Below are 27,264 nucleotides of genomic sequence, written 5' to 3'. Positions count from 1 at the left end.
AGTATCATAAGCACGTTTCACAAATCTATCTCCAATACGCTACACACGATCTAAGCGTAGGCATAGGCGATATACGAGTAAGTATACGAGTATTATAATCGTAAGTATATAAGTCACCAGTGTATCATCGAATTCTTAGACCTGCATTTTAAACACTGACGCTGAACCATTTGCATCGATGTTAAAAACTCCGCCGGTGTCTTTATCTTTTTAATGCATATTTTTTTGTATCTTCGGCTGTTTCGAGCCGTCTCGGTGATTTTCTTAGGAGATGGCGAGTGTAAGATTGTTTTTATTACCTTTAATAATTGGCTAATGGGGGTGGTAAGTTGCGGGTTTATTTCCTATCCCGATCGAAGGTGGGATAATAAAATCGACTCGAAACACGTCTTTTTATCAGTCGTTTCAAAATCATCGCCCTCGACGTCGGGATCGAATTAAGGCAGGAAATGGACCTCAAGATTCCACACGGTTCATGCATACCTACCTCTTCCAGTCATCCGTCTGGATGGAGAATAGGGTTTTAAACACTTTGGCATCCCGAGCATCCGAAAAACCACCACGCCCCATTCTTGTTTAAATTTACACCCCACTTCCGCGCGATAAAAATCGTTCCTCTGAAGTGTTGCCAAGAAGTTTCACCCAGCGCGCTCCAGCTTATTGGAGGAACCGACCAACCGGAGTGGAAAAGAGAGGGGCCAGAATTAACTGCGCACCCCGCCCTGGAAACTCGAGCTTACACGGCACGTTCGCGTCGCTAGCGGTAAACACAGTTCGGTGGTGTACAGCGACATCTCTTAGCAACGTTTTCTTCCGCGAAAATAAGAACTACTGCTGAAAATGAAGTGCGAGAGCTTGATTAAAGAGGGATGATTGGGGCTCGTGATTGGCCACGAATGTCAGTTGGGGCGTGGGGGTGGAGGGAGGGAGGATTGAAGCTCTTAATGGAGAGTGAAACAAAACACGTGAATCATGTGACTGCTGTTTACGTATCTCTTTTTCTCTCATTCAATAATTCGCATCTGAAATCGAGAATCAAAGGCGATGAGAGGGAGGAAGGAAAGGGAGGCGGAGTTTCATTCACAGCTCTAAAAATGCCATTCTTATGCTAAAAATATTTCTGAATTTCCATCTTTCCTTGTATACATTATCACATTTTTTTAAAGGTAATCTACCGGTTAAGGTAGGTTTTTGGATGGACACAACTACCAAACAAATATTTTCTTACTCCTAACAAAACACAAAATCCATCATCCTACTCTATATCAGCTCCCTCTTCATCTCTGAGTACTTTCTTCCTCCCTTCATCCCGTCCAACATCCCTATCCTGTTCCTTCCCTTTCCTCTTTTGCCCAACATTCTACCCTCTATCACAGTCTTCAACATCCCACTGCCGGTCAATACCCCCTTCATCCACTTTTCCTGCCTCCACAGGATTTCTCCCAACAAACCCCTCTCTTCTCCCACCATACCAAGTACTTCCTCATTTGTTTTCTTCTCTGTCCATTTCACCTTCTCCATTCTTCTCCACACCCACATTTCAAAAGCCTCCAATCTACGTCTATCCTCCTGCTTCAATGACCACGTTTCCGCACCGTACATAGCTACGCTCCATATCAAAGTTTTTACGAGTCTTTTCTTAACATCCTTACTCAAAGTCCCCGTCATCAACTCCCTCCTCCTTGTGAAAGCCTCTTTGCCTAGCGCAATTCTTCTCCTTACGTCCCTACTACTTTGACCGTGTTGGTCCAAAACACTACCGAGATACGTAAACTGCTCTACCTGCTCTAGTTTTTGCCCTCCTATTTTAATGTTAAGCTTGGCCCTTTTCTTTCTAGAAAATCGCATAACCTTTGTTTTCTTAATATTGATTCTCATCCCATACCTGACGCATAGGTTGAACAGCAACGGTGATAATGGGCAACCCTGCCTCACACCCCTTCCTAACACTGCCCATCCTGACTCCCCGTTTCCCACCCGCACCTGAGCAGTCTGAGACATGTACAGGTTGCGGATTAGCCTCCTTTCCCTCCAATCTATTCCTATTTTCTGCAATATACTCATTAGTTTTTCCCAATTCACCCTATCAAACGCTTTTTCGAAATCTACGAAACAGGCAAATACCTCCTGGTTGTGTTCTATATTCCTCTCGATTAATAATCTCATTACTGCAATGGCCTCACGCGTACCTCTCCCCTTCCTAAACCCAAACTGATCATCCCCTAAGTAATCATTTGCCCTACTCTTTATCCTTTTGTTTATGATCCTGAGAACAACTTTAGCTGCGTGGGATATCAAACTAATTGTCCTATAGTCCTCACATGACGTGGCCTTTACCTTTTTCGGAATAGGAACTAAAACTGATCTCACAAAGTCTTCCGGCCAGATTCCCTCCTCATAAATACTACGGATCAGCCCATATAGCCTCTTCCTCCCACATTTTCCTAAGCATTTTAAAAGTTCCACGGGAATGTTATCTACCCCCACGGCCTTATTTAGTTTCATCTCCCTTTATGCCCTTTCTATCTCATGGTCTAGTATGCCTGGACCTAAGCTGTCCTCCTCTACGTCATTTTCTTTTTCAATGTCTAACTTTGTTGGTCTGAGTTCTTTACCATACAGTTCTTCTATATACTCCTTCCATCTCTCTTGGATCTTTCCTGCGTCAACTATTACCTTACCCGCCTTATCTCTAACTGTTAGCATAGCTCTTCCTTTCTTACTTCCCGATAACGATTTAACTTTGCTGTACAGCGCACCGATTTCACCCTTCCTCTGCAGACTTTCCATATCCTCGCACTGCGTCTTCCACCATGCTTCTTTTGCTTTATTTGTTGCCCGCCTCAATTTATTGTTCAATTCTTTGTACTTCATTTTGCCTAATTCTGTATTCATATTCTTCCATTTTCACCGCTCATCCATCTTTGTAATCATCTCATCCGTGATCCACGGATGAGATGATCGTGAGGTTTCCTAGTCCTTTTAGCGTTAACGGTTCCAATAGTGTCTTTTGCGGCTTTAGACAAACCTTCTTGATTATTTCCCATTTTTCTTCGATAGTACTAAGCCCTTTACCATCCTCCATGATTTTCTCTACCGCCTGTTTGTATTCCTTCCTTTTCAACCCATTTAACGCTTCTACATTCCATTTTCTAACTCGCCGCCCCTGCCTTATCTTTTTGAAACGTACGCTACATTTCATAACAACTAAATTGTGGTCTGAGTCCGCATCCGCTCCCGGGAAGCTGTGGGAATTTATCACACTATTCCTAAACCTGTGTCTAACCAGGATATAATCTAGCTGATATCTTCCTGAGTCACCTGGCATTTTCCATGTATACCTGCGTCTTTTGTGGTGTCTAAACCAAGTGTTGGTGATGACTAACCCCTGTCTCCTGCAGAACTCAACTGCTTTCTCCCCGCGGTCATTCCTCGTGCCTAAACCGTAGTCCCCCACCTCATCACCATCTCTTCCTTCGCCTACCGTCGCATTCCAATCCCCCATCACTATCAAATGTTTCCCTGCAGGAACACACGCGATCATGTCCTCTAACTGATCGTATATCCTATCGACCTCTTCTTTCTTATGGTTGCTCGGTGGCATGTATACCTGAATAATAACTAAGTTCGTCGGTTCTGCTTTTATCTCCACTAGTAGTATTCTATCCGTTACCTGCTCTATGTTGACTACGCTTCTTCCTACCTCTTCATTTAATACAATGGCAACCCCTCGTTGGCTCTCGTCCCCGCCGCTGTATATTATTCTATACTTATCACTCCAGTAATCCCCGCTATCTTTCTATCTCACCTCGCATAGACCTAAAATATCTATATTTCCCCTTTCCATCTCTCGCTTAACATTATCCAATTTCCCTGTCCTCATCATTGTCCTAACATTCCACCTCCTATTCTAACTAATTTCGTCTTCTTCTCCTGCGTCTTCTGTTCATCTGCTGCTGGTTTTCCCTTGCAAGGGTTTCGTGGGATGACGACCGCGGAAGCCTTGCCTCCCCCGCTGCCGGGCACGACACACCGCCGATTGGGCCGAGCCCCGTGGCTGCCAGGACTCAAAATATCTCTATTGTCCATCATATTTTTCTAGGGAATGATAATTGAGGTGGTTTCCCGTTGCCTTCCTCAATAGTGTTTTTAACGTGACACCATCACTTACTGGCCGCCCCACTGGGGTCAGACGCCATTGCAGCCGCCTCACTGAGGAACAGACGCTGCGTGGACTACCTTTCGTCTGGCTCCTAACCTTCGACCTATCTGGCATGGGTGACCCTACCAGGAGCAATAATTATTACTCCCGCCAGCACAGCTCTAGGGGTCATCGGAACGCACAAGCCCTTCCACCACGTCAAGGTTGTAGTCCGGGGAGGGATTATCACATTAACAAACATTTTTCAACATATTCTTACGTGAAAGGAAGCCTTACCAGATAGAAAGGGCTTCATAGTCCTGATCTCTCCCTCTCTTGCCCACTTTTTTTAAGTTTTCCAACCTTGGGCAGGCAAACTTATTACTCTTAGGTGCATATTATCCCTTTCATTGCATTAATTTATTAAATAAACCACATTTAAAACCTGAAACGAGTACCAAAATAGCTTTTTAGTGTTTTGGACATCAAATTCCTTTCTTAATATCCCGTATGAAATGAATTAATATTAAATATTGCCCTTACTGCGAATAGGGTGGCCAGACGTTTCCAAGACGTCAATAATGACAACAGGCTAGGCTTATACAGGATAGGCTTGGCATCAATGTAAACTCGGAAACTTATAAATTTCGTGAGTTGAATATTTAACAATACTCGGATGTTGATGACGCTTGCAAATGTCAATACTTTGAAAATTCCCTGGATTTACAGGTGATCAACAACTGGAACATTGAACCTGTCAGACAGGTTTCGTAGAAAAATCCCAGCGATAAACGTTGAAAATAACGTATGATTAAGAACAATGAAGAATATGAATCTCATGGAAACCATTTGTAGTGAAGATTTATCAGGTATTTGGTGGCAAGCACAATTGAAATAATAAGATAAACACTCGATGTTTTTATGGTAACGATCTTCGGCGTCACGACGGGGCTTTACCTGGTGTCTCTACGGCCCAATTGAGCCATACATTTAGATAATTCAATGTCAACCTAATACCATCACCTGTAGAAAGCTTATTTCAGCAAATTTCATTTATAGGCAGAATCAAGGATCTATGAATGCAAAGAGGGATACAGGATGCCCTGTACTTGGCATAGGGGATTGATGACAGTGAATTGCTTCAATCTTTTGCCAAGAATTTGAGATGTGAGTGGTACCTGTCCATTGATAAATGAATTTATATATATATATATATATATATATATATATATATATATATATATATATATATATATATATATATATATATATATATATTAGGAATGCGCCACTATGGAATTTTCAGGGATAGGAGGAAGGGTTGAGAGAAACCCGGCGTCGGCATAAGCCTCCTTCTTAGCGAAAGGCGCCAAGAGGTCCGCAGTTTAACATTCGACGGACGGCGTACTCACTGAAAGTGCTCTCCATAAAGCACCTCAAGAAGGGATCGGGATACCACTGAAAAAGATCTTCCAGGATTCGCAACAGGACCCTCAGGGTGGGAAGCCAGTACATTACACTCCGCCCCATCTCGGTCGGTAGTCCAGGGGTATACCAGGGGTATTTTTCCTTTTTACGGTTGGTGACCTAACACCCCCCGCCACACGCCCTTGCGGCGGCTTGCGGGGTATTATGTAGATGTAGATGTATAGCGTTGGACTACTGACGGAAGGATAGATAAGGTGCTCAGATAGGCTTGCCTGGGTTCGAGTCCCGGGCAAGCCTATCTGAGCACCCTCAGCTCCACCAAAGCTTTGTGATTTTTCGGGTACTAGTTCTTCCTGGGAAACCATAACACACACACCGGGCACAGGGAAAGGAACTGCCCCCCCCTACCCCCTAATGTGTGAATTTCACCCGCCTTTGGGCTTAGTACTAGGTGATCTCTACCATCACCTACCAAACCGACCTTAAGGTATATATATATATATATATATATATATAATTATACTATATACACATGTATAAGTTCAACATATTTGTTGACAAAGTAAAAAAGGTCGTATATTCGGTCAACCTGTATTATCTATAACGTGTCCTTAGAGTTCACATGATAAATGGTGTTAAGGTCCATAATTCCATAATTAATAGGTTTTATCCAGTTTCGATATGTCATCTCCGCCCACCTGCGAGGAAACAGTGTCGGTTAACTTTCGGGAAACGTGATCTATAGATGTCATTCGAGCTGTTCAACGGGGATTTGGTGAACTCACAATGAAATTACCTGTCATTCTAAAAACTTGGCTCCGTAGGGAACATGCGTCGCACGTCGTAGGCACCGTACCGTTTGGCCTATGCCGTTTACGAGGTCCGAAGAGGGGGATAGATATATGGCGCCATAAATGTTCCAGAAGGCCGTGCCGAAAGACACGGTCGTCATCCCCGCGACTACCTTAGCCAATGAAAGGGAATGATAAAAGTGATAGGTTGTTTCGATTTAATGGCTTATTCAAAGGGTTGCGACCACCCCTAAGCCAATTTTACTTGCGACAGTAGCCATCCCTTTCATTTTAGCTGGAAAACGTCCATCCCAACAGTAAAATACTGTTTTTTTGTACGTGAGCGAATTGGGATGCAACACCACATCCCCTGCTTGGTGTTTCAAATCTGATCGTTAGAATCGCTTCCCAGGTGTTATATGTTTATATTCTTTTGACGGCCCTATAGTCTTAATCTTTGCTGCTGACGAGAGGTTATAGGAGAACGGCGTGAAAAAAACGGAGAAATTTGAAAGAGTTGTATTTTCAGGACTTTCTGAATTTTAAACTTCATGTAAATTCTGAGCTAAAATTTTAATGAAAATCCGACGTTTGGTTGCTTTCCCGACGCAAAATGAAAGAAAATCATCTTCGGGAAAATCATTGCCTTTAGGAATCCTACTCATACACGTTTCTGAATAGCCCATTAATCAATGGTCATTACCTCGCCCTTCAAGCAGTTTATATATAATACCGTAGCTTGATATTCAGGACGCTTTAAAAGTTTAAAACAAAATTTGAATTTTAAAAAATCAATCACTAAAATATCGAAAGGTTGAGCAGGCCTGGTTATTAACATACCTAATTACATTGACGTCGGCTACCGTAACATTTGAAAACATGTCTTCCTATTTCGCTACGACCGAGATGTCTCTCCTTGAAGTTATCCTCTCCGGCGTCCTGAGCTTAAGTTGAATTTTCCTCGTGTCAGACTCATATTAGTATTTCCTGAAAAGAAAATTCCAGTCCCGGCTGTAATGCGTCCCCATTTATGTTTCCTTTCGAGAATAAATGTTCACTTCTCAATGATTTGATAAGGCAGTGAACGATACCAGCGGATGAACGCAGTCTTATCTTGCAATTCTGCTGCGTGTTTTTTTCGGAATTTCGCTGCATGCGTCAGCACAGAATCGACAGCAATCATTTGACTTTGTACTTCATTCCTCTCGCCTCCCTATGGATATAGTACGTATGACAGACGGGGCTTCTGAAGCAAGAGGCTCAGAGCAGTACGCTTTCAGACTAAAAGCGACGAAGTAATGAATATATATTTTTTTTAAATATATATATATATGTATTATATCTATAATTTATATATATATATATATATATATATAATGTGGGTCGCGGTAGTCCAGGGGGTAGAGCGTTGGACTGCTGACCGGAGGGGCCCGGGTTCGATTCCCGGGCAAGGCACTGTGGGCACCTGCAGCTACACCCAAGCTATAATATATATATATATATATATATATATATATATATATATATATATATATATATATATATATATATATATATATATATATATATATATATATATTATAGCTTATATATATTATATATATATATATATATATATACTACCTTGATCAAAAATTTCCCGGAATTTATTCAGAAAATTAAAAATACAAGTTTATTCATCTAAATCTATATTGTCCCCTTCAAAGTAATCCCCATCGACTGCAACACACTTATGCCAGCGCTTGATCCAATCCTCGAAACATTTTTTATATTCGGTTTTCGGTATGTCCATCAGTGCTTCCTGCGATTTTTCCATTACTTCCTCTCGGCTGCTAAAACGCGTTCCCCGTAATGGTTTTTTAACTCGATTGAACAGAAAGAAGTCACAGGGAGCCAAATCAGGTGAATTCGGTGGCTGTTGGATGGTATTTGTTGCATTTTTCGTCAAAAAATTACGAATAATGATAGCACTGTGCGACGGTGCGTTATCATGGTGCAAAATCCACGAGTTTTCTGCCAACATTTCTGGTCTCTTTCGGCGAATTGCTTCACGCAAACGTCTCATAACGCCCAAATAATACTCTTTGTTTACTGTCTGGCCTTCTGGCAAAAATTCATGATGCACTACACCGTTGTAATCCATGAAAACCGTCAGCATTGCCTTCTTTTTTGACTGAAAACGACGTGGTTTTTTTGGTCTCGGCTCATTTGGTGAACGCCATTCACTTGCCTGATGTCTGGATTGCGTGTCGTACTCATAAACCCACGTCTCGTCTCCAGTAATGATCCTTTTGATGAATGTGGGATCGGATTCAGCCTCGCAAATCATGTCTTTTGCGACGTCAACACGGTCTCTTTTTTGCATGAAATTGAGGTCTTTTGGCACCAACTTTGCTGCTACACGACGGAAACCCAAATCATTAACCACAATGTCTTGGGCGGATCCATAGGCAATGTTCAAGTCCTCCGCTATTTCTCTGATGGTTAATTTGCGGTTATTGATCAACATTTCTTTTACTTTATCAATTTTTTCACCGACTTTCGATGTCGATGGTCTGCCACTGCGTTCATCATCTTCGATTGACTCACGACCACTTCTGAACCGCTCGTGCCACTGGTAAACGACCGTTTTTTTTAGAGAATCGTTGCCGAAACACTTTTCCAACATTTCCAACGTCCGTGCGCCACTAAATCCGTTTTTTACGCAAAATTTAATAAAAGTTCGTTGTTGCAAATTTAAATCCATTTCTGAAATTGTAAAAAAATCGCCAACACACACAGAGATAGATGTACTCTTGGCTACGTAACTTTTGCAAATGTCAAGTTATGACACTAAGATTTAAAGGGAATATCAACAACAGATGTACCAATTTAACACAAAAAAACAGAACTCAAATCGGAACGATGGGAGCGCCACACGGTGGTTATTCCGGGAACTTTTTGATCAAGGTAGTATATATATACCGCGATAAAGAAGATAGATTTAGAATAAAAATAAACTTGTGTCGGTGACATAATTTAACCGTCAACTGTTTTCGGTAGATACGTGTTTTAAGTAGAAATAATTATTCTAAACGCTTCCTGTTAATTGGGTTCGAGAAGTACCTCGTATTTTCATGGCTGAGCGAAAGAAAATATACTCCCAGATACACCGGAAAAAGCTCATTGCCCGTGATAGCATGTGACACTGTGCTCTGTCGCTTGCCTCATCCGCGCGTGAATGCGCATAAAATGATGTGGATCAATGGAACTTTTTTTTCTGCCCGGCAGCGGTGATGACACCAGACTGGGACAATGAATGGCGCGGGTTGGTTATTCGATGAAAGATAGCCCAAATATTTTCCGCGGCAACGTGACCATTGGTGTCCATATTAAGTTTCCCTGGGAGACCAAGGGTATGCATCTCAGGGTTGGGGGAGTACGTAAGTTTAGAGAGATACCCGTCGCGGCAGATTTCATCGAAACATGTCCGATTACTCACAATTTTGGTTATGAAATTAATACAATATTCGTTCGACCTCTTTGCACTTATTGATATGTTTTCGAATTCTGAAATATGAATATTGACTGCGTTGAATAAATTATTCAACCCGCCCCAGTTGATATGACGCCATATTTTTGTCTCACATAATATTAAATTTTGATTCGGTATTTGTGGAGAGCACATCACATTATCGCATCCCCCATACTCTAGAGTAAGAAATTCAATTACTTTGCCCTGTTTGTCATAGTTATCATTAAAAATTCTTGAATTTCCCTGTAATTTAGCAATTTCTTATAATGCCTCCCTTTGTCTAGTCGCACTTTGTATACACACTCTTTCCACTTTGGATGCAACGGAATGCATATATCCCCTTACAGCCATTATAGAGAAACCCATCTTCGGCATTTTCCTCCTCTGAAAGAAGAGCATCAAAGGGTTGCACCAGTTTTACATCACATTCAAGAGACTGATCTCTTTGACGTTCTTCTTAGAGGCGGCTAATGACTCACCATCTTTCTCCTATTCCCTGAAAATTCCACTTCCACCTAATTGTTCACCTATCTCTAAAGCTACAAATGACCCTTGCTGTTGTTTGCCTCCTCTAATAACTACATATCACCCTTCCCAATTTTAGTATTGAAATATTTCTAGTGGGGATATATGGTGTATCACTTCCTCTCTCTATTGGTGCACACATTGGAGACTCAAAAGATGATGCGTTAAGGAATAGCCACACTACGTAAAAACATTGAATGCAAAACATTAGGTTACTCAAAATAAATATGAATTCGGTTTATGATGAATGGTAATTTACTTTGCCCAAAATTTAAAAAAACATTGATTATTGAAAATAATGCCTGGGGAAAATGTTTGTTGAACATGGTAGCAGATTGGTTAGAGTGCTCAACTGCAGACTGAAGTTTTCTGAGTTCAATCCCAAGTGATTGACATTCCCAGCTAAACACAACCTAATTTTCAAGAAAATCCCAAGTGGTACAAGGAATGAAACTATGCTCCTTACCCTGTGAATTTCATACCGTATATAGTAATATCAGTTGGGTTGAAACCCTCACTAATCAAAAAGACCTATGAATTGGATTTTGTGTTTTTAGGTGGCATAAATTAATCTATTGTGCAAGCATTCCACCATCCACCTTTGTTCTACTGCGTGAAATTTCCTAGTTTCCCTTCATTTCATGTAAAAATTCCATGAACACAGTTATCAACCCTGAAGTCGGTTTGGTAGGTGATGGTAGAGTTCACCCAGTACTAAGCGGGCGGGTGAAATTCACACATCAGGGTAGGGGGGGCCACATCCTTTCCTGCCCAGGTGAAGCCGAGGGTGCCCAGAGGGCTTTGCGTGGAAATTGAACCCAGGCCCTCCAGTCAGTAGTCCAATATTCTACCCCTGGAATACCACATTTCCTCATAACAATTCTCAATTCAGCTGGTAGTGTATGAGTAGCTTTCCTGACTTAACTCTTTAGTCCATTGGGCAGCAGTCTCGCTGGCTAACTCATTGGCCACATGTTTGAATTATGTCCTAGTTGTGAATGTTGCCATCAATGAATATCCAAGTTGAGTTTATTATGTAATTTAACCTTTCCAGTAGGACAACTGAAAAAAAATACCAATTACTTCTTCCATTGGAATCTCTTGAATATAAATATGGCCTGTTTGTTCTCTGCACAGCATGTTCATTAAATATCATTCCATGAATTTGCATAAATAAAATGACATCAAATTAATTGCTACAGTTGATGCTTTCATGAAGATAATAATGGGATGAATTCTGCAATTAAGTCATGTAATTTACTGAATCTTCTCCCATGGCTGACACTGATATAGCACGACATTGAAACGGAGGTTTAAAGAAATCAATGGAAATTTGCAAAAAAAAAGTTTTTCAACCCTCCCATCAAGTCTTTAATTGATATGAACGTAGTGGTTGAACTTTTTCTTGCATTAGCTTCTATAGATGGATGTAAATTCAGTGATTTTAATATTAGTCTAAGCATGGTATTGATGAATCTAGACCCCTTTTCAGAAGGATTAGTATTTCAACTTCTTGCTCTTACTTTGATTACAGATGCTCAGCCTACAGCGGCAGAGAGGGAGACATTCCAGGAGGCCCAGGCAGTCCTGGAGAGGTCAGAGTCAATACTAGAGGAGATTCAGGGATATAAAGGTGCTGGGAAGGAAATAAGAGAGGCAATTTCATCACCAACTGAAGATACAAGGCGGAAGGCATGGGCTGCTGTCATCCCACTTGTTGCAAAGCTGCGCAGGTATGAGCTCAATCATGGGGAAACTGCAATGCACATCCATGTTCTGGCAGTCCCACCTTATGTTCACTGTTTATTATAGATGCTATCACTCCACTTCTTTACCATAAATGACACAGTTAATGGCAACATGGTGAAAATCCTTCATGATGAAAGAAGACACTTTGCTTTTCTGAGTAGAATTTTTTATTACAACCTAGGTTTTGTTACTGTGTATCATCTTCCACCTGAAGATATTATACTGTAACAAAACCTAGGTCATAATAAAAAAATTCTATGTAGAAAAGCAAAGTGTCTTTCTTTTCATCATGTCTTCTTTACCCCTTGTTTAATAAGCCAATACAATGTGGTTACAGAAATTAAGTGCCTTTCACTTCTTCCTGCCATAAAAGAAGGGATGTTTAATGAGAGAAATATACTTTCAAGTTCTAGAGGGTTATACTCATATCTGAATGAAATTATCTTTGTTAAGTCCAATAAGATGTATTTCCGACTCAGGTGTTGACAGTGTATTTTCAATACTCGCATATTGGCATATTGGCTGTGTATAAGTGTCAAAATACTGTAAAATTTTTTGCTCTATACATTTTTTGGGGGCTATGCAATGATATTTTCAAAACAGTACAGAGAATAGAAATATAGAAAATAATTGTTGATGCTGAATGTTATTAGGAATGGCTTGCATGTGCACTTTCAGGCTGGGTTAAGTTAAAAATCATCCTGGTGTGTCAGGACATTACATATACCTCTTTCAATGCTCAGTCGTGGACAACTGTATGCTGGCTATCAATGTAACACTTGTGGTTTCTACTGACAGGATGGATACTTAGCTTGTCCAGAATAGTGAAAGTAAGAATGGGGTATCTCTAGACTTTGGGTTTGCTTGCGGAAAATTGGTGAAATTGCACCCAAATGACCACCAGAGAGCCATAACCATTAGCAGGGAATGTCGTGAGTGGCACATATACCACAGAGGCTGATAAAGTTCTTCCATTGCCCAGGAAATTCCCAATAAATCTGTCACTAATGGAAGGCTTAATGAGTGGCAGAGGTCATGTATGATTCGCCCATCAAGAGATGGACACTGGGAAAGGCATTAGCCAATGCGGTCGTTAAAATTAAGTTAAACCATATGAATGCAACAATTTCAGAGTGTAAAAATCATTCGCCTTGACTGGGACTCGAACCCAGATCCCTCAATATCCGGTCGAGTGCGTTAGCCACTTAAGCTACCGAGGCGTCCTCTTAAACTCTGAAATTTTGGGGCTTTTAAAGGAACTAGATGTTGTGACGAAATACCGTACATACAATGTCACATGCATTCGTAGTCGTGCGCGAGGCGCCACTGTCCACGAGGTTAAAGCCAACTTTAAACACTTATGGTGTTAATACTTTGACAAATTCCAAAGAAACTGCAGGAGATGCCGCAACAGTAACTTTAACAGAGTCATCCGCTAATGTGCATTTCAATTGTTGCATTGAAATGCACATTAGCGGATGACTCCGTTAAAGTTACTGTTGCGGCATCTCCCGCAGTTTCTTTGGAATTTGTTAAACCATATGTCAAACTCTTATATATCCACCACTTACCTTTGTAACTAGAGATCTCTGAATGGAAAGAAAAGTGTTTTACGAGAAGCAAGGAAAAAAATGTCTCCACATCTATCGTGCATGTTGTACTAAGTCAGAAATAAACATGTGTGGATCTTTGTTATTTTTATATTCTCAGAATAAGCAAACTCCACACTAGTTATACTGATGAAAATGAACACTTTTTTTTTTAATATCTGTGATGTTCTTCTCCAAGACTGTGTGCCTGTCTAGAAACATGACTGCCCATTAAAGAGTCCTCTTTAAATGACTCTGATTCTCTCAGGAAATTATATTATCTTATACCTGTGCATTAAAATTTGAGCACAAGGAACATCATGCTTCAAACCGTAAATTGTTATATCAAGTGAAAGTTCATAGAATATAAATAGTTTAATGAATATATTGCTTGTATCAACTTTAATCCAGTTTTGCCGAAATCTGAAATTTTTTAAGGGAATTAATTATAAGGTCGTATCTTGAAATTCATTTTTTTGTTTCCGCAGGTGCTATGAATTCTCAATGCAGCTGGAGACTGTAGTTCCTAAAATACTTGCCAGGTTATGTGCCGGACCTCATTCCCCATCTCACAACCTCGAAACACAACAAGCCCTTGTGAAGCAGTTGGCTCAGGTAACATACCTATGTGATTAATTAATAGGACAAGGATGTTACTCTTTAAAATGTCCAACTGATCAAATCTTTATTTTTGCTGTTCAAACATCAGCTCTGAGTGATTAATGAACAATGATTGAATATCAACTTGTTTAATATTTCTGTCATCCTTAAATTTACTCAATAAAGAAGGCAGCTTATTATACTTCTTTGGAAGTATAATAAGCTGCCAGATCACAAAAGACAATTTTCGTGTTGATTACTGTGAAAGGCTACCAGCTCTATATATATGTATATATATATATATATATATATATATATATATATATATATATATATATATATATATATATATATTTATTTATATTTATATTTATTTATATATATATATATATATATATATATGTACAGAGACATTAATTTAAGTGCGCTATGGAACATTTTTGACTGTTAATTTTTATTCATGTTTAATGAGTATCTATATTGGAAGTGTTGTGGACCAAGGTAATCAAAATAGTAGGGATATAAGAAGAAGAAATACGTTAGGTAAAAGAGCTTTCACTAAGACAGAATTGATGACAGGGGCATTCAGCAAGAAGGTTACGAAAAAACATATGAAAACTTGATATGGAGTGTGATTTTGTATGGCTCAAAAACATGATTGTTGAAGAAAAATGATAGGCATATATAAGAGGCTTTTGAGATGTGGGTATGGAAAAGGTTTGAGAAAGTAAAAAAAAAAGGAAACTAAAAAAAATGAAGAGGCAGTAGGCAAATGGTGAAGAATATAGGACTGTTGGGATAAATCGAAAGGAGGAAATAGGAAAGATTGATGAAGTGAATTTAGATTGAAGATGAAATGTTGAAGACTGTGATAGAGGGGAGAACGTGAGGCACATGAGGAGGGGGCAGAAATTGGATGGAATGAATGGTAGAAGGAAGTATGCGGAATTGAGAGGGACTTACTGTTGTGTTGGATGTCAGTTTGTGTTTTGTTTGGAGGGGGAAAGAAAAATATCATTATATATATAGTATATATATATATCATAATAAATATATATACACACACACACATAATATCTTCACTATTCATTATTAATCAGTAGGTTAAGGGGTTAGGGTAGGTTTTTGATGGCCCCAGGCACCATGCACTGCTGCACATCTAAGCCCTGCTTAACACAGAGCTTGTGTTATTATCCCATTCAACCATGGCAGGAGAGATCATGTTCATAAAATTAGAGAGATTGAGTCCGGAAAAGATGATTTAAGATGTCATTTTTCCCACAAACGAGAAGGGATCAGAATAGTGTCCAACCATGCTAGGGGGAAAATTATGTTGTGTCAAAAGTATTCTGGTGTTTCATCACCCCTTGGTGCACACCCCAGTGGTGGTACGTAGGGTACCATGTATGTAACACAGCCCCAATCACATATCCTTAAACCCCACACTAAATATTACGATAATCGACTCTTTAACTCTGCACTTTCCAACTCCCTTAATTCCATCAAAAATACATTTTATTTTTCTCCCTCTGCCTTGTTTTCCCAGCATTCACCCCTCCATTGCCATCTTCAGCAATCCATAGCTTCTGTTAGTATCTCCAGCATCGACATGTCCTGCCTTCCTTGAATTTCACCCAACAACTATCTTTCTCTTCCCATACCCTGCCTTGAACTTTATTGTTGGTTTTTCTTTCCCAACCATTTGTTTTCTCCATTCTTCTCCTCACACATCTCAAAGACCTCCAATCTACTCTTTATCCTCCTGCCTAAACGACCTACTTTCAAAGTCCTACAAAACTACGCTCCACATATAAGGTTTCTTTAGATTCAAGGAAAATAACAGGAAACCATCCCATTCATTTTTCCTGAAACAATGTTATTTACAGTACCTCACCACACATTTTTAAAATACCTTCTTCTGGATCGACTTCTATTGACAATTTCCACTTGTGAAACAATGTTAGCTGTTGTAGTAGTAGAAATAGAGTTAGCCCTTATGTTTGAGGATAATTTCATGAGATTTAAAACTTCTTTTTGGAATGTTGAATGTCTGTTCCTTAATTCTCTGTGTAAGTCTTTTTCATTTCATTAATTTTGTCCACCTTTTAATCTCATCCCTAGGTCCTTGAATTTGTGTTAAAATTTGATGAGCACAAAATGCGAACTCCAGCAATACAGAATGACTTCAGTTACTATAGGAGAACTATTAGTAGGCGCAGAATGTCATCAAGGGATCCTGCACCAGGTGAGATCTTACAAATATACGCACACACACATTAAATTTATTTCAAGGAATAGAGGAGTGCTTTATAGCCAAGGCCCTAGAAGTCATGTTTCAATAGCCAGCAATCTCATGACATTGATTACAACTAATTGGTTCATCATCATGCTTAGAGTTTTATTACATTTGTGTTTGCTTGTCTTAAGTGCATATGATAAAATAATTTTCTTCTAGTTTATAGTTTTTTAAATATATTTATATGTATTTTGATGACTAATTGTTTGTGGATGCATTTTTAAGTCTCACTTATATGAACTCATTATGAATTAGTATTGGGAATTCTCCTGGAATTATTTTAAATTTGCCAGATTTTTTAATGACTGGGACAGACAAAAAATACCAGCAAGAGCTGGGGCACAATTATTGTATGTTCCATCAAAATTTTTCATGCATGGTAACAAATAGTGGTTTTTTGAAGGTTATTAATTTCTATTTTATGCGTATTGTATTGAGTTATTGCTTAGCTTCAAAATGTTTTTTAAATGTTAAATTAATAGTCTTATGATTTATAATAAATCTTTTTGTCATTTCGATTGTTATCTATTGTTAATTCCCATCATACCCATAGTCATTGAGTAGTCTACAGTCATTAGGTGTTGAATATTTTTTTCCATGAATTATTTGGGATGCATATATGTAAAATGGAATTCTGAGCAATTACATGGTCCTGTGACCCATAAACATAGTGTCAACATTGAAATCATCAAAGATATTTATTATTAGAAACTTTCAACGCACTAATCCTTTTCCTTAAGATGCATTTTGAGTAAAATTCATTCATTGCAGCCGTTGTGACATTTGATGAGATAGAGATCAAAACCTCTGGGCCTTCAGCCAGCTTTTTTGCAGAGCAGCTAGCATAACTTCACTGTTTCTAGTTTTTGTAGTAATTTACCCATCAGCACATGTGTTACCATAAAAATCTATTCAAGCATGACTTTTATGATGGCAGAATTTGTAATACATGTAAATTATGACAGCCAGAGTGAATTTGATAGATAGAGAGGGAAGGCTCTAAATTACTAGCTGTCAGTGGAAATTGAAGATCAGTACGTGTAACATGGCCTCCAGAGGCAAAGGAGGAAGAAGTTAAGAGGCTGTGATAATCCAAAAAATGAAAATAATGGATTTTAAAATGTCCTATTTCCACCATATTTAATATGATTCCTGAACTTAAACCTCATCACCAAGGGGGTGGTCTTATCTCAAAATAAGAGTCAACAGTTTTTAGGATGGCAATCTGAATACCATTTGTAGTAGTGTAAAAGATGGAGCAAAAAGTGCTGAAGTTGGCCTTCTCCAGTGCTGAATGATGCTATATATTATCATTTCCTGTGATAGCTAACCCAAATTTTTATGAAAACATTTATGTTACATGAGCCAGTTCATGGAAAGCAGATGTAGAACAGAGGATAAAAAAGATAATATGTTACAGCCAATATATGTCATCAAAACATGAACTATGTAAAAAAGATGTAATCTTTAGCATGCATTATATGTGCAGAAACATATACAAACTGCATTTGTTCTATTTATCCCTTGAATAAGTACCTGGAGTGACTTTATTGGATAAACTACCAGTGAAATAGTGGTGGGGTGATGTTTCCATCCAGAGATTGTGGGTTCGATTCTCACATAGGTGCGATTTGCCTGTCTAGGGCTTAGATGTTTGCTTTTGTTCTCCTCATTTATAACTCAAAATAAAAAACCAAACTTGGTCGTTTTTGAGTTATATTTTCTCAAATAAAAAATAATTTGGCTTTTATTTTCATAGATATTGAAATAATTGTGTTAATTGACAGACAGTATGTGTGAAGACACACTGTGCATCCAGTTATGGCATTCACCACCAATATTATTTTTAGCCGCAGATCAGATTGCAGCTGGCGAAATAAATTTGATGTGTACTAGCTTATGTATCACCAATATCACTCTTTCTCAATTACAGTGACATTTCAATTTATAATAAACATCATAATGTTGAATGTATTACAAGAAAATGTTAGGGTATCTCAAGAAAAGAGAGAGAGAACAAGCAAAAGAGGGTGTTCTCCCCTCTCCCCCTAGAATATATGTCACTGGGTGGTGGTCTGATGCGGCAGTTTCACATTTGGAAAACCACTTGAAATGCTTCTGCACACATCCTTGCATTCAGGGCTCATTTAAAGAGTCCTCTCACTCAACACCTGCCAGTAAGTTTTGCACTAAGTAAGTTAGTGGCGACAATTAGTTAGTTGAGCATCCTCGTTACAATTTTGAGACTTGATTTTTTGCACATTTACATAAGGGCTGGAGCTCATCACATAAATATTAAAATTAATGCATGTACACTAATGCACCTAAAATCACTCTTGAATATTAATGTGCTACCCATCCATAGTCAGTATCGTATCTAAATTATGAGCAAAAAATATCTATTTGACGTTTAGAGGGTAACTTGCCAAATTCTATTCTCGAGCCAGTTTTACAATGCATTTTTTTCCTAAAATGAAATTAATGGGATACTTTATTGGTGATAAATGACTTCAGTTACCATATCGCTCATTAACAAATGTGTTATTTTCAGGAGATGAGTATCGAGAAGATGGAGATGACTATGGGGCAGCGATTGATGGATCAGACCATCATGGGATAATCAAGGCAGAAGACACTGTGACAAGTGAATTAGCTAACCGGATGTCCTTGTTCTATGCACATGCCACACCAATGCTCAAGGTCCTCAGTGAGGCCACCACTAGGTTTGTGGCAGAGGTGAGTATCCAGGATAATGGAAAAATTTTGGTGTAAAAATTATTCTCCTTGAAAAGAGTACACATTTTGCTACACATAACTGCTAAAGTAATGGTCATAAGTCATTTCTGCCAGTATTTAAATCCAGGATGTTTATTGGATGATGATAGAGAATCCTCACATTCTGCCCCACACTAACTACGTATCTAAGGATATCATACACAAGGATAAGAAGGCTAACTTTTCAGATTTCGTAAATAATTTTTATGTTTTCCTGCCCAAAATCTTTCACTTTCCAGAATATTTACTTTGTATTTGGTTGCGCAAGAAGTTAGGTTCTAATTAAGTGTATACTTTTAAAGAGTCATCACGAGTTACCCAATTTCCCAGTTTTTTTAATATTTGCGAGAAATATTTGTACTCCCACAAAGGTTTCAAGACAAATAAATAGCTAAATGAAAGTGTTAAATTAAATCCATTGCTTTTCTAGTCTGTGCTAGAGATAAGAATTTTTGCTCTTATTACTGTGCATTATTTTCTGACACTTACGTGTTTTTAATTTTCTTATTTGTCTTGGTTGAAACTTTCCTAAAACAGATATCACTTGGGCACATTTCTCCACTCCTGTCCTGCACATCCTTCTTCACTTGATGCTATCTTTTTCCTCTACATACACCTTTCTCTCATCCCTTTAAGTTTCCTCCAAGTTATTCTATTCATTAACAGTTTTGCATCAGGATGTGGCCTACCACATATCTTTCCTCTTTCCTATAATTCCCATGAAAAATCTTTCTTCTATTCTTTGTAATATTTAGTATTTCCTAACAAGATCAGTTTATTTAGAACTTTTCTCATCTACCCCAATATCTTGATCATTTAGGTATTTTGGTTCTTCAATATTTTTTTATACTATTACACATGAATTAATGACTGTTACTGTAAACCACATTATTTTCACAATGCAGTATAATTTAAGGCCACAGAGAAAGGAAAAAAAATCACTAATTTGATAGCTCTAAGCAGGGCACTAATAAGTGAACTTCAATTAGCTCAAAATGTGAATTAACATTTTTTTTAAGGTGGATATGCAATGTTTTTTCAATGTATTTAACCATTGTTGTCAAATCAATATCGCATAATATTGATACTCAGTCACTAGTTCAGAGGGTGTTACAAGGATTCTACCTATTACTTTCAAAGCATGAATATCAAGAAAAAATAATGTTTTTTAACAAATATTACTGAGAAGATTCGTTCACTTTTTTGCCTCTTTTTCTTTATAGAATTCTGACATCCCCATTGAAAACACAACTGAAACTCTTGGGACAATGGCAAAAGTGTGTCTGCGAATGCTTGAAAGTCCGTAAGTATGAGTTTTTTTAGTGAAATCTTCAATATTTATGTCTTCACATAATATTAATGATACCTAGTATCAACTTAGGATAACACCTAGACAGATACACTGTTGATCCTAAATCATTACACTTATTTTACCGTTAACAGAAAATTCTAATAAGTATTTTTAAATTCAAAGAAGTAACGTATGTGGCACTTAAACCATAGTATGCATATATTAAGTGTGGAAAAGCACTATGCCTGTAAATCCATTGGATCTACATTATTTCAATAACGTTATGCCTGAAACTGCTAAGTATTTTCTAATCTAAAATGCATCTCAGGTGACTTATAATTACTCTGTTTAAGAAAAAACACCAATTTCACCAAAAATAAGACATATTCAATTTGTTTTGATTTTCAAATATTTCAATCTGACTCAGAAAGGCATTATGTACTAGGAATTTTCTTTGAAACAAGGGAGGAATGTATAATCCATGGGAAGGGGTTGTTGTTTAGCACTGCATAAAACTATTTCAATGAATTTAAGTACAACAACAAACAATTCTGTCATTCAAGGTAAATTTCGTGGTCCAGTTTTCAACAATACATCAAATGTGGAAATCGATGATGATACTCTCTTGATCAATGTGCTTTTAAATGAAATTCAAAACGATAAAAAGTTAAAATAGGCGAGTAACTTTTTAACTTGGGACCCAAAGGTTAATTAGAAATTTTCCCACCTATTAAACTAATATAGGTCAACTTTAACATCCCCTACCCTGAAAATAGATCTCTTCCCTTTCCTGCTACAAACTCAATAGCCATTAAGACTTGAAAGATTTTTAAATGTCCATAACTACATTGTAGTTTTTCTTTTGAACAGAAACTTATTAGCACAGTTCGAAAGAGAAGAAACGCAACTCTTTGTTCTTAGGGTCATGGTTGGTCTCGTCATTCTCTATGACCATGTTCATCCTCAAGGAGCATTTGTGAAGGCCTCCAACGTTGATGTAAGTTACATGATATTCGCTTTGAATTAAATCTGACAATAAATTATGACATTTGATTTATGCTCTAACAAGAAATCAATTTGTTATTTTAGGTTAAAGGATGCGTAAAGCTTCTTAAAGATCAACCCCCTGCCCGATCAGAAGGACTTCTCAACGCTCTCAGGTGAATATTACCCATCAGAGAAAAAGACAAGTTTACGTACATATTGGTATTTAAAATTGATCATTAATTTAGTGTCCCCATGCCTCAGATACTTTTAATTGATATTTCGGCAAGGACTCCTTTTGCTGAAGAGAAATAGAGAGATTTTTGATTCACATCACTTGCAAGGAGAGCAGTTTTACATAGCACCAGTGATAGTATGTGCTATACTCATTATCATATGTGAGACATACCATATTATCACCTTGTTAGCCACTAATGTTAATGTAATTTGCCTATAAGGGCAAATGCGTAGATCAATTCATAGACAATGGTGTAAAAAATAATCACTCCATTATTAGTGAATTCAGCAAACATTTCCAATTTCAATAAACATTATATTGTCTTTCAATGCAACAATTTCAGAGTGTAAAAATCATTTGCCTTGACTGGGATTCGAACCCAGATCCCTCAATATCTGGTCGAGTGCTTTAGCCAGTTAAGCTATCAAGGCATCCTTTTATTCAGCAGTTTCTTTGGAATTATATTGTCTGTTAAATAAATAAACAATCTCAGTTAATCTTTTCCGGATTGGAAAGTCCATTTACATATGATGCAGTGCTTTTTATGGGCAGAGTTATGGCAAATCTCATAATTGAAATGAAATGACAAATACCAGCCTATTGTAATTCTGTTTAATTCAATCTTAATAATCAAATTTTAGCTGTAGTTATTACAGTAGATATTACGTAGTCTACCATGTAAGGTAATTTTTGGACGGGTATAATCTGAAAAATCCTAAATTTCTTTGACTCTCCCAGAAAAATGTGACTTGAACCCACACTACAATAAACCCTTCTTCAATCCCACATACCTCCTTCTTCCCTTCATTCTCTCCGACATCCCCATCCTATTCCCTCATTTTTCTAACGCTCCCCCCTCTATCACAGTCTTCATCATCCCATTGCCGAACCAAATGCTTTTGCATCCTTCTGTCCTCCCTCCTTTGGATTTCTCCCAACATTCTTCTCGTCTCCCCCACTGTGCCTAGCACTTCTTTATTTGTTTATGGTATGAACTCAAATTTGGGAGCCTAAACAATAATTTTTATAATTGTATGCCATTCCTATTGTTTTAGGGATGGAAAATTGTAATTCTGAAGAGTTAACTCGTTTTTCTCTCCTCCCTAGGTATACAACAAAACATTTGAATGAAGAAGGAACACCGAGGAATATAAAGAACCTTCTAGCTGCTTGAAGTATGCCTCTGCATGGAAGAGTTGTTAATTTAACTAACGAACTGAGATTGAACTGAGCTGCATGGTGTAATTAAATAAGTTTCTTGCCAAATGTGTTATTGGTACCTCCATATTCTCTAAAAGGAGTCATATTTTTAGAGGATTAAAGGAGAAATATTGTTCTATGTGTGTGAAATGAAGCAGGAAATATAACTGCTGACTCTGTGACTAAAACTGTTGATGAAGCAGGCCAAAGCACCTAAATTGGTACAAGATTGGAAGACAGATAGTGGAAATTTGTCAGGATGAAATGTTCCCACTGCCAAATTATTATGCAAGTTAAATTGCATTTTCAAGTTAAAGAACAAAGGAAACATTTTTTTTCTCAACGTTAACTGTAATTACGTGGAAAGTCTTTTTTGGTTTGTTTTTTTATTACCCAAATGCCAGTGATACTAGAGAAAGTTTGATGGTTCTTTTTTTCAATTTTGTGTGTGCCAATATTTTTTTCTGATTGAAGACATATGAAATTCTTATTCTTAGACCAAAAAAAAGCTATTATTTTATTGAAATTTCAATTGTCACATTTAAAACACTTTTTGTAAATATTTCTGAAAGGCTTAAGAAATGGCTGTATGTATCCCCCATAAGAAATATTGCGATTCATAGTGGTGACAGCAAGGCATTGGAAAAAGTGTGCATTACTTTCAAGTGTTGAAAGCCTTTTTCTCTTTAATTGAGGTATTCTAATATTTTGAATAAGCTGAAATGGGAACGTGGAACATTTTTTCACATTGTCCACTTCAATAAGCTATCTACATGAATATTGGTTCTACCTCGGTCCTTGTATCTGCCTTTACGGAATGTGCCCTCTAAGGTTGTTGTAAACCTATATTTATAATTGCGTCTTGTGGAGAAAAATGGAGAATTTTAATGTTTACAATTTTTTACTGCTATACAATGCTGCCAGTTTTATCCACTCAGCCATAGAATATGAAAGATTGTATGTATTACTCTCGGTAATTCTGCTTACAATAAAAATAAATGTGTATGCAAATATTTTTTTGATGAAGGTTCTGGTAAAATGTCACTCTTCACGTATATATAAGCATTCTGTTTAATGTGACTAGGGAAGAATCTGGTATGTATGAAGGTCCATTTGAGTACTCGTTGTGGTATAGTTTTTATATCTATTGTTGATGGCAGGGATGACGAAGCTTCTTTGAACCTTGTGATGTTGTAAAGTTTGCTTTTGAGAAAAGGAAATCAAGATAGTGCATAATATCTGGATATTAGTGTAATAATTTGTGTGGTGTTAGGTTTGTGTGTATGTTAATTTATTTGTGACTAGTTCATTGTTAGCAGCCTTGCTGTCATAAAATTTTTAACAATTCATTGCTTTCATTTGGAATGTGAAACAGTATTGGTAATGATAACCGAAGTATGGTTTATATGTATAAAACAAATTTTTATTTGTCGTCTATGTCGATAAAATGTGTATTTTATAAACTAAGCCATCAATATGCCTTGACTTTATCACTGTAACTTGGCAAAAGTGAAGCATTTAAGTGCCAGTGCTTGTTGTTGAACAACTGTTTTTACAAATTGGAATTGCCATTTAAAATGCCCTCTGCAATGTTGCTAGAGTAGTCAGCCTGGGGAATATATCTGCCATTACTTAAGGCCCCTTGTATGCCATATCAACCGTGGAATATGGTAGTTTTCCATGGTAAAAACTTCTTGCTACAAAGTACGAGATTATGACTTCTTACTGTTGTAGTCAAATAATATGCAAATGAAATATTGAAAAAAAATTCACCTTGTAATCATTTTTACATCTCCATATTTCACAGCATGATTCCTTTTAAAGTGTGTGTTTCTATGCTAGTAAGCAACTCAGATCAGAACTAATAAAATTTTTGAATACAAACTGTAAGAAATAAATGGTTTATGGAAACAAGTATTAATCATGATAAAAATATTTCTAGCTTTACACATGGTGAAATTTGGGTCATCCATAATCTTTGGAATAACCAAGACATTACTTATATTAAATCCACATCATGCACAAATAGATGCTCCGTGGACATGGGTGAGTCCATAAGTTACATGAAGGTTGCTCCAAATTGTTAAAACTAAATTTATTAGAACATATATAGAATGAAGACATCATGTTCCATGCTAGAGCAATGTAAGTGGCATTAATTATTAACTACAATGCCTAGATTGATTGAGGTTTATTCTAGGTGTAACATAATAGATCTTTAAACACTCAGTGGAAAAACTCAATACTTTTCAACACATTGAGGCTTCATTAAATGAAGAGCACAATGTATATTTCCACCATTCTTTATTTTTATACAAATAGTTTCAATGCTTACGGGTCATCATCAGGTATAAATTAATCAAGTTGTGGTCCATTTATATACCATTCATGAGGGAGAGGGGCACAGGGTGAGAGATGGGGGAAGGAAGAACTTGATTAATTTGAACCTGATGATTATACCTAAGCATTGAAACTAGTTGTACAAAAATAAAGAACAGTGGAAATATATATTGTGGTCTTCATTTAATGAGCATGAACTTCCACAAAGTTGAGCCTGAAACAATTGAACAATGAGGCTTCTTTGATTCCCCAATGATTAAAGAGTTTTGAGTGTATGATTATTTTGCTGTCAGTAAACAGTCAACCACGACTTACTTTTTGTATTTAGATATGCCAAGCTATGTATAGTTATTTCCACACATAATATATACATATTATATATAAGTGATGTCCAATATGATTACTGGCAACAAAGTATATATAATGAATAACTCAATGCAGACCTAATAGTATTTTATATGTAGACATTTCTATACATTTACAACGAGCAACAATTATACATTATGGGGAATAAAACACAAGTAGCCTTAAATTTAGAAGATTCAGATGATACTGTGGGGAATTGAAACAAATAAGTAATCTGCATAGATATAACTGCAATTTTCCACTATTTAAAATGTACTTTGATCCTGGAGAAAAACACTTTAAATAGTAAAAATTGCAATTATATCTATTCAGATTACTGACAAGTAGGCTTAAAGCTTGCCACTCATGTGCTTTATAAGAGCTACCTGTATGTTCTTAGTACATAAATTGGAGTTGGAATTAACTGAAATTATATGTAACAGGTTAATTCATGAACCTAAAAACCACAAATCTTAAAATATAGAAATTGGTGAATTAGTGGGGTACTCATTGAGCAAAATTCATACCTGAACCAGTCAAAGGAATAGTTGCCACCTTAACTGTAACCACTGTGTAATGATCTTTCTGCATCTCATTCCATAAAAAGATCTCAGTGGTAGTTTTGTTGAGAAATGCAGCAATCTACAACTTTGCATTTGGTGGAGTTAAACTGTATTTATAATTATGGACTCTGATAATGATTCATGAAGGTGCACCATCATAAGAGAAGTAATGAGGGGACTTTTTGGGAAGACAGAGATGTCAATTAATGATTAAAACACTATGCAAATGTAAGATTTCACCAAATAGGCACAAATAAGGAACGGTTAAACAGCTTCATGACTTTAAATATCCAGAGAGAACCACATACTATGATAACTCCAGTGCAATGGAATAACTACAAAAAGCAGTCATTTCAGATTGAAGGAATAAAGAGTTATATTTGAAAGTATCTACTTCATGATGCTAAAATAGAATATAAACTGTTAATTTTCAACCAAGATTGCAAAAGATTAATGGCATCATACACATTTGTGGCCAGTCATTCCTTACTGTCGAGCTACAAGTATACTACCACTGACTGAGAATTATGACCACCAGCATAAACTGCATTCAAGACTTGAAATGATTGGATATTATGGGCTGCAAACTGTGCATTCCCATTAATATTTTCTAAAATAATTGGAATCTTAATGAGAAACTGCAAATAAGCCATGAGAACAAGCAAGGCCCAGTTTAGTAGGGACCAAATGCTCTTTAGCACGTCAATTCTATAAAGTTTTAACCATCCACTAATTTTATACACTTTTAATGTATGATGAATATATTTTTTGTATTACCTGTATATTCATATTTTGTAGCATTTGATAACCGAATTTTCATTTTTATCTTTTAGATAGCTCAAGTCTTCCCCTGCTGTCCCGATAAACCCCATGTGGTATATCATAAGGTTTCACA

General features: G+C 37.3%; 1 protein-coding gene and 1 non-coding gene across 3 annotated transcripts in view; one reads left to right on the top strand and one right to left on the bottom strand.

Annotated features, from left to right (window-relative positions):
* The window catches only part of LOC139696710 (CYFIP-related Rac1 interactor B), a 253,975-nt gene extending 229,113 nt beyond the window's left edge, over positions 1 to 24,862 (top strand). For both annotated transcript variants that reach the window (XM_071595547.1, XM_071595546.1), the window contains 8 exons: positions 11,934 to 12,132; positions 14,226 to 14,352; positions 16,459 to 16,582; positions 19,185 to 19,369; positions 20,632 to 20,711; positions 21,570 to 21,696; positions 21,789 to 21,859; positions 23,029 to 24,862. In XM_071595547.1, the coding sequence (XP_071451648.1) occupies positions 11,934 to 12,132; positions 14,226 to 14,352; positions 16,459 to 16,582; positions 19,185 to 19,369; positions 20,632 to 20,711; positions 21,570 to 21,696; positions 21,789 to 21,859; positions 23,029 to 23,095 (980 nt within the window). In that variant the 3' untranslated portion in view covers positions 23,096 to 24,862. The remainder of the gene's footprint in view (positions 1 to 11,933; positions 12,133 to 14,225; positions 14,353 to 16,458; positions 16,583 to 19,184; positions 19,370 to 20,631; positions 20,712 to 21,569; positions 21,697 to 21,788; positions 21,860 to 23,028) is intronic.
* Positions 22,280 to 22,352, bottom strand: TRNAS-AGA (transfer RNA serine (anticodon AGA)). The gene has a single exon. It is a non-coding gene; the product is annotated as a tRNA-Ser (tRNA).
* Positions 24,863 to 27,264: the final 2,402 nt, after the last annotated feature.

Source organism: Hetaerina americana, unplaced genomic scaffold, assembly GCF_022747635.1.
Source record: "Hetaerina americana unplaced genomic scaffold, ioHetAmer1.1.p SCAF_7, whole genome shotgun sequence".
Classification (NCBI taxonomy): Eukaryota; Metazoa; Arthropoda; class Insecta; order Odonata; family Calopterygidae; genus Hetaerina; species Hetaerina americana.
The sequence above is the reverse complement of the archived record's forward strand: the minus strand, read 5'-3'. Positions and strand labels throughout refer to the sequence as shown.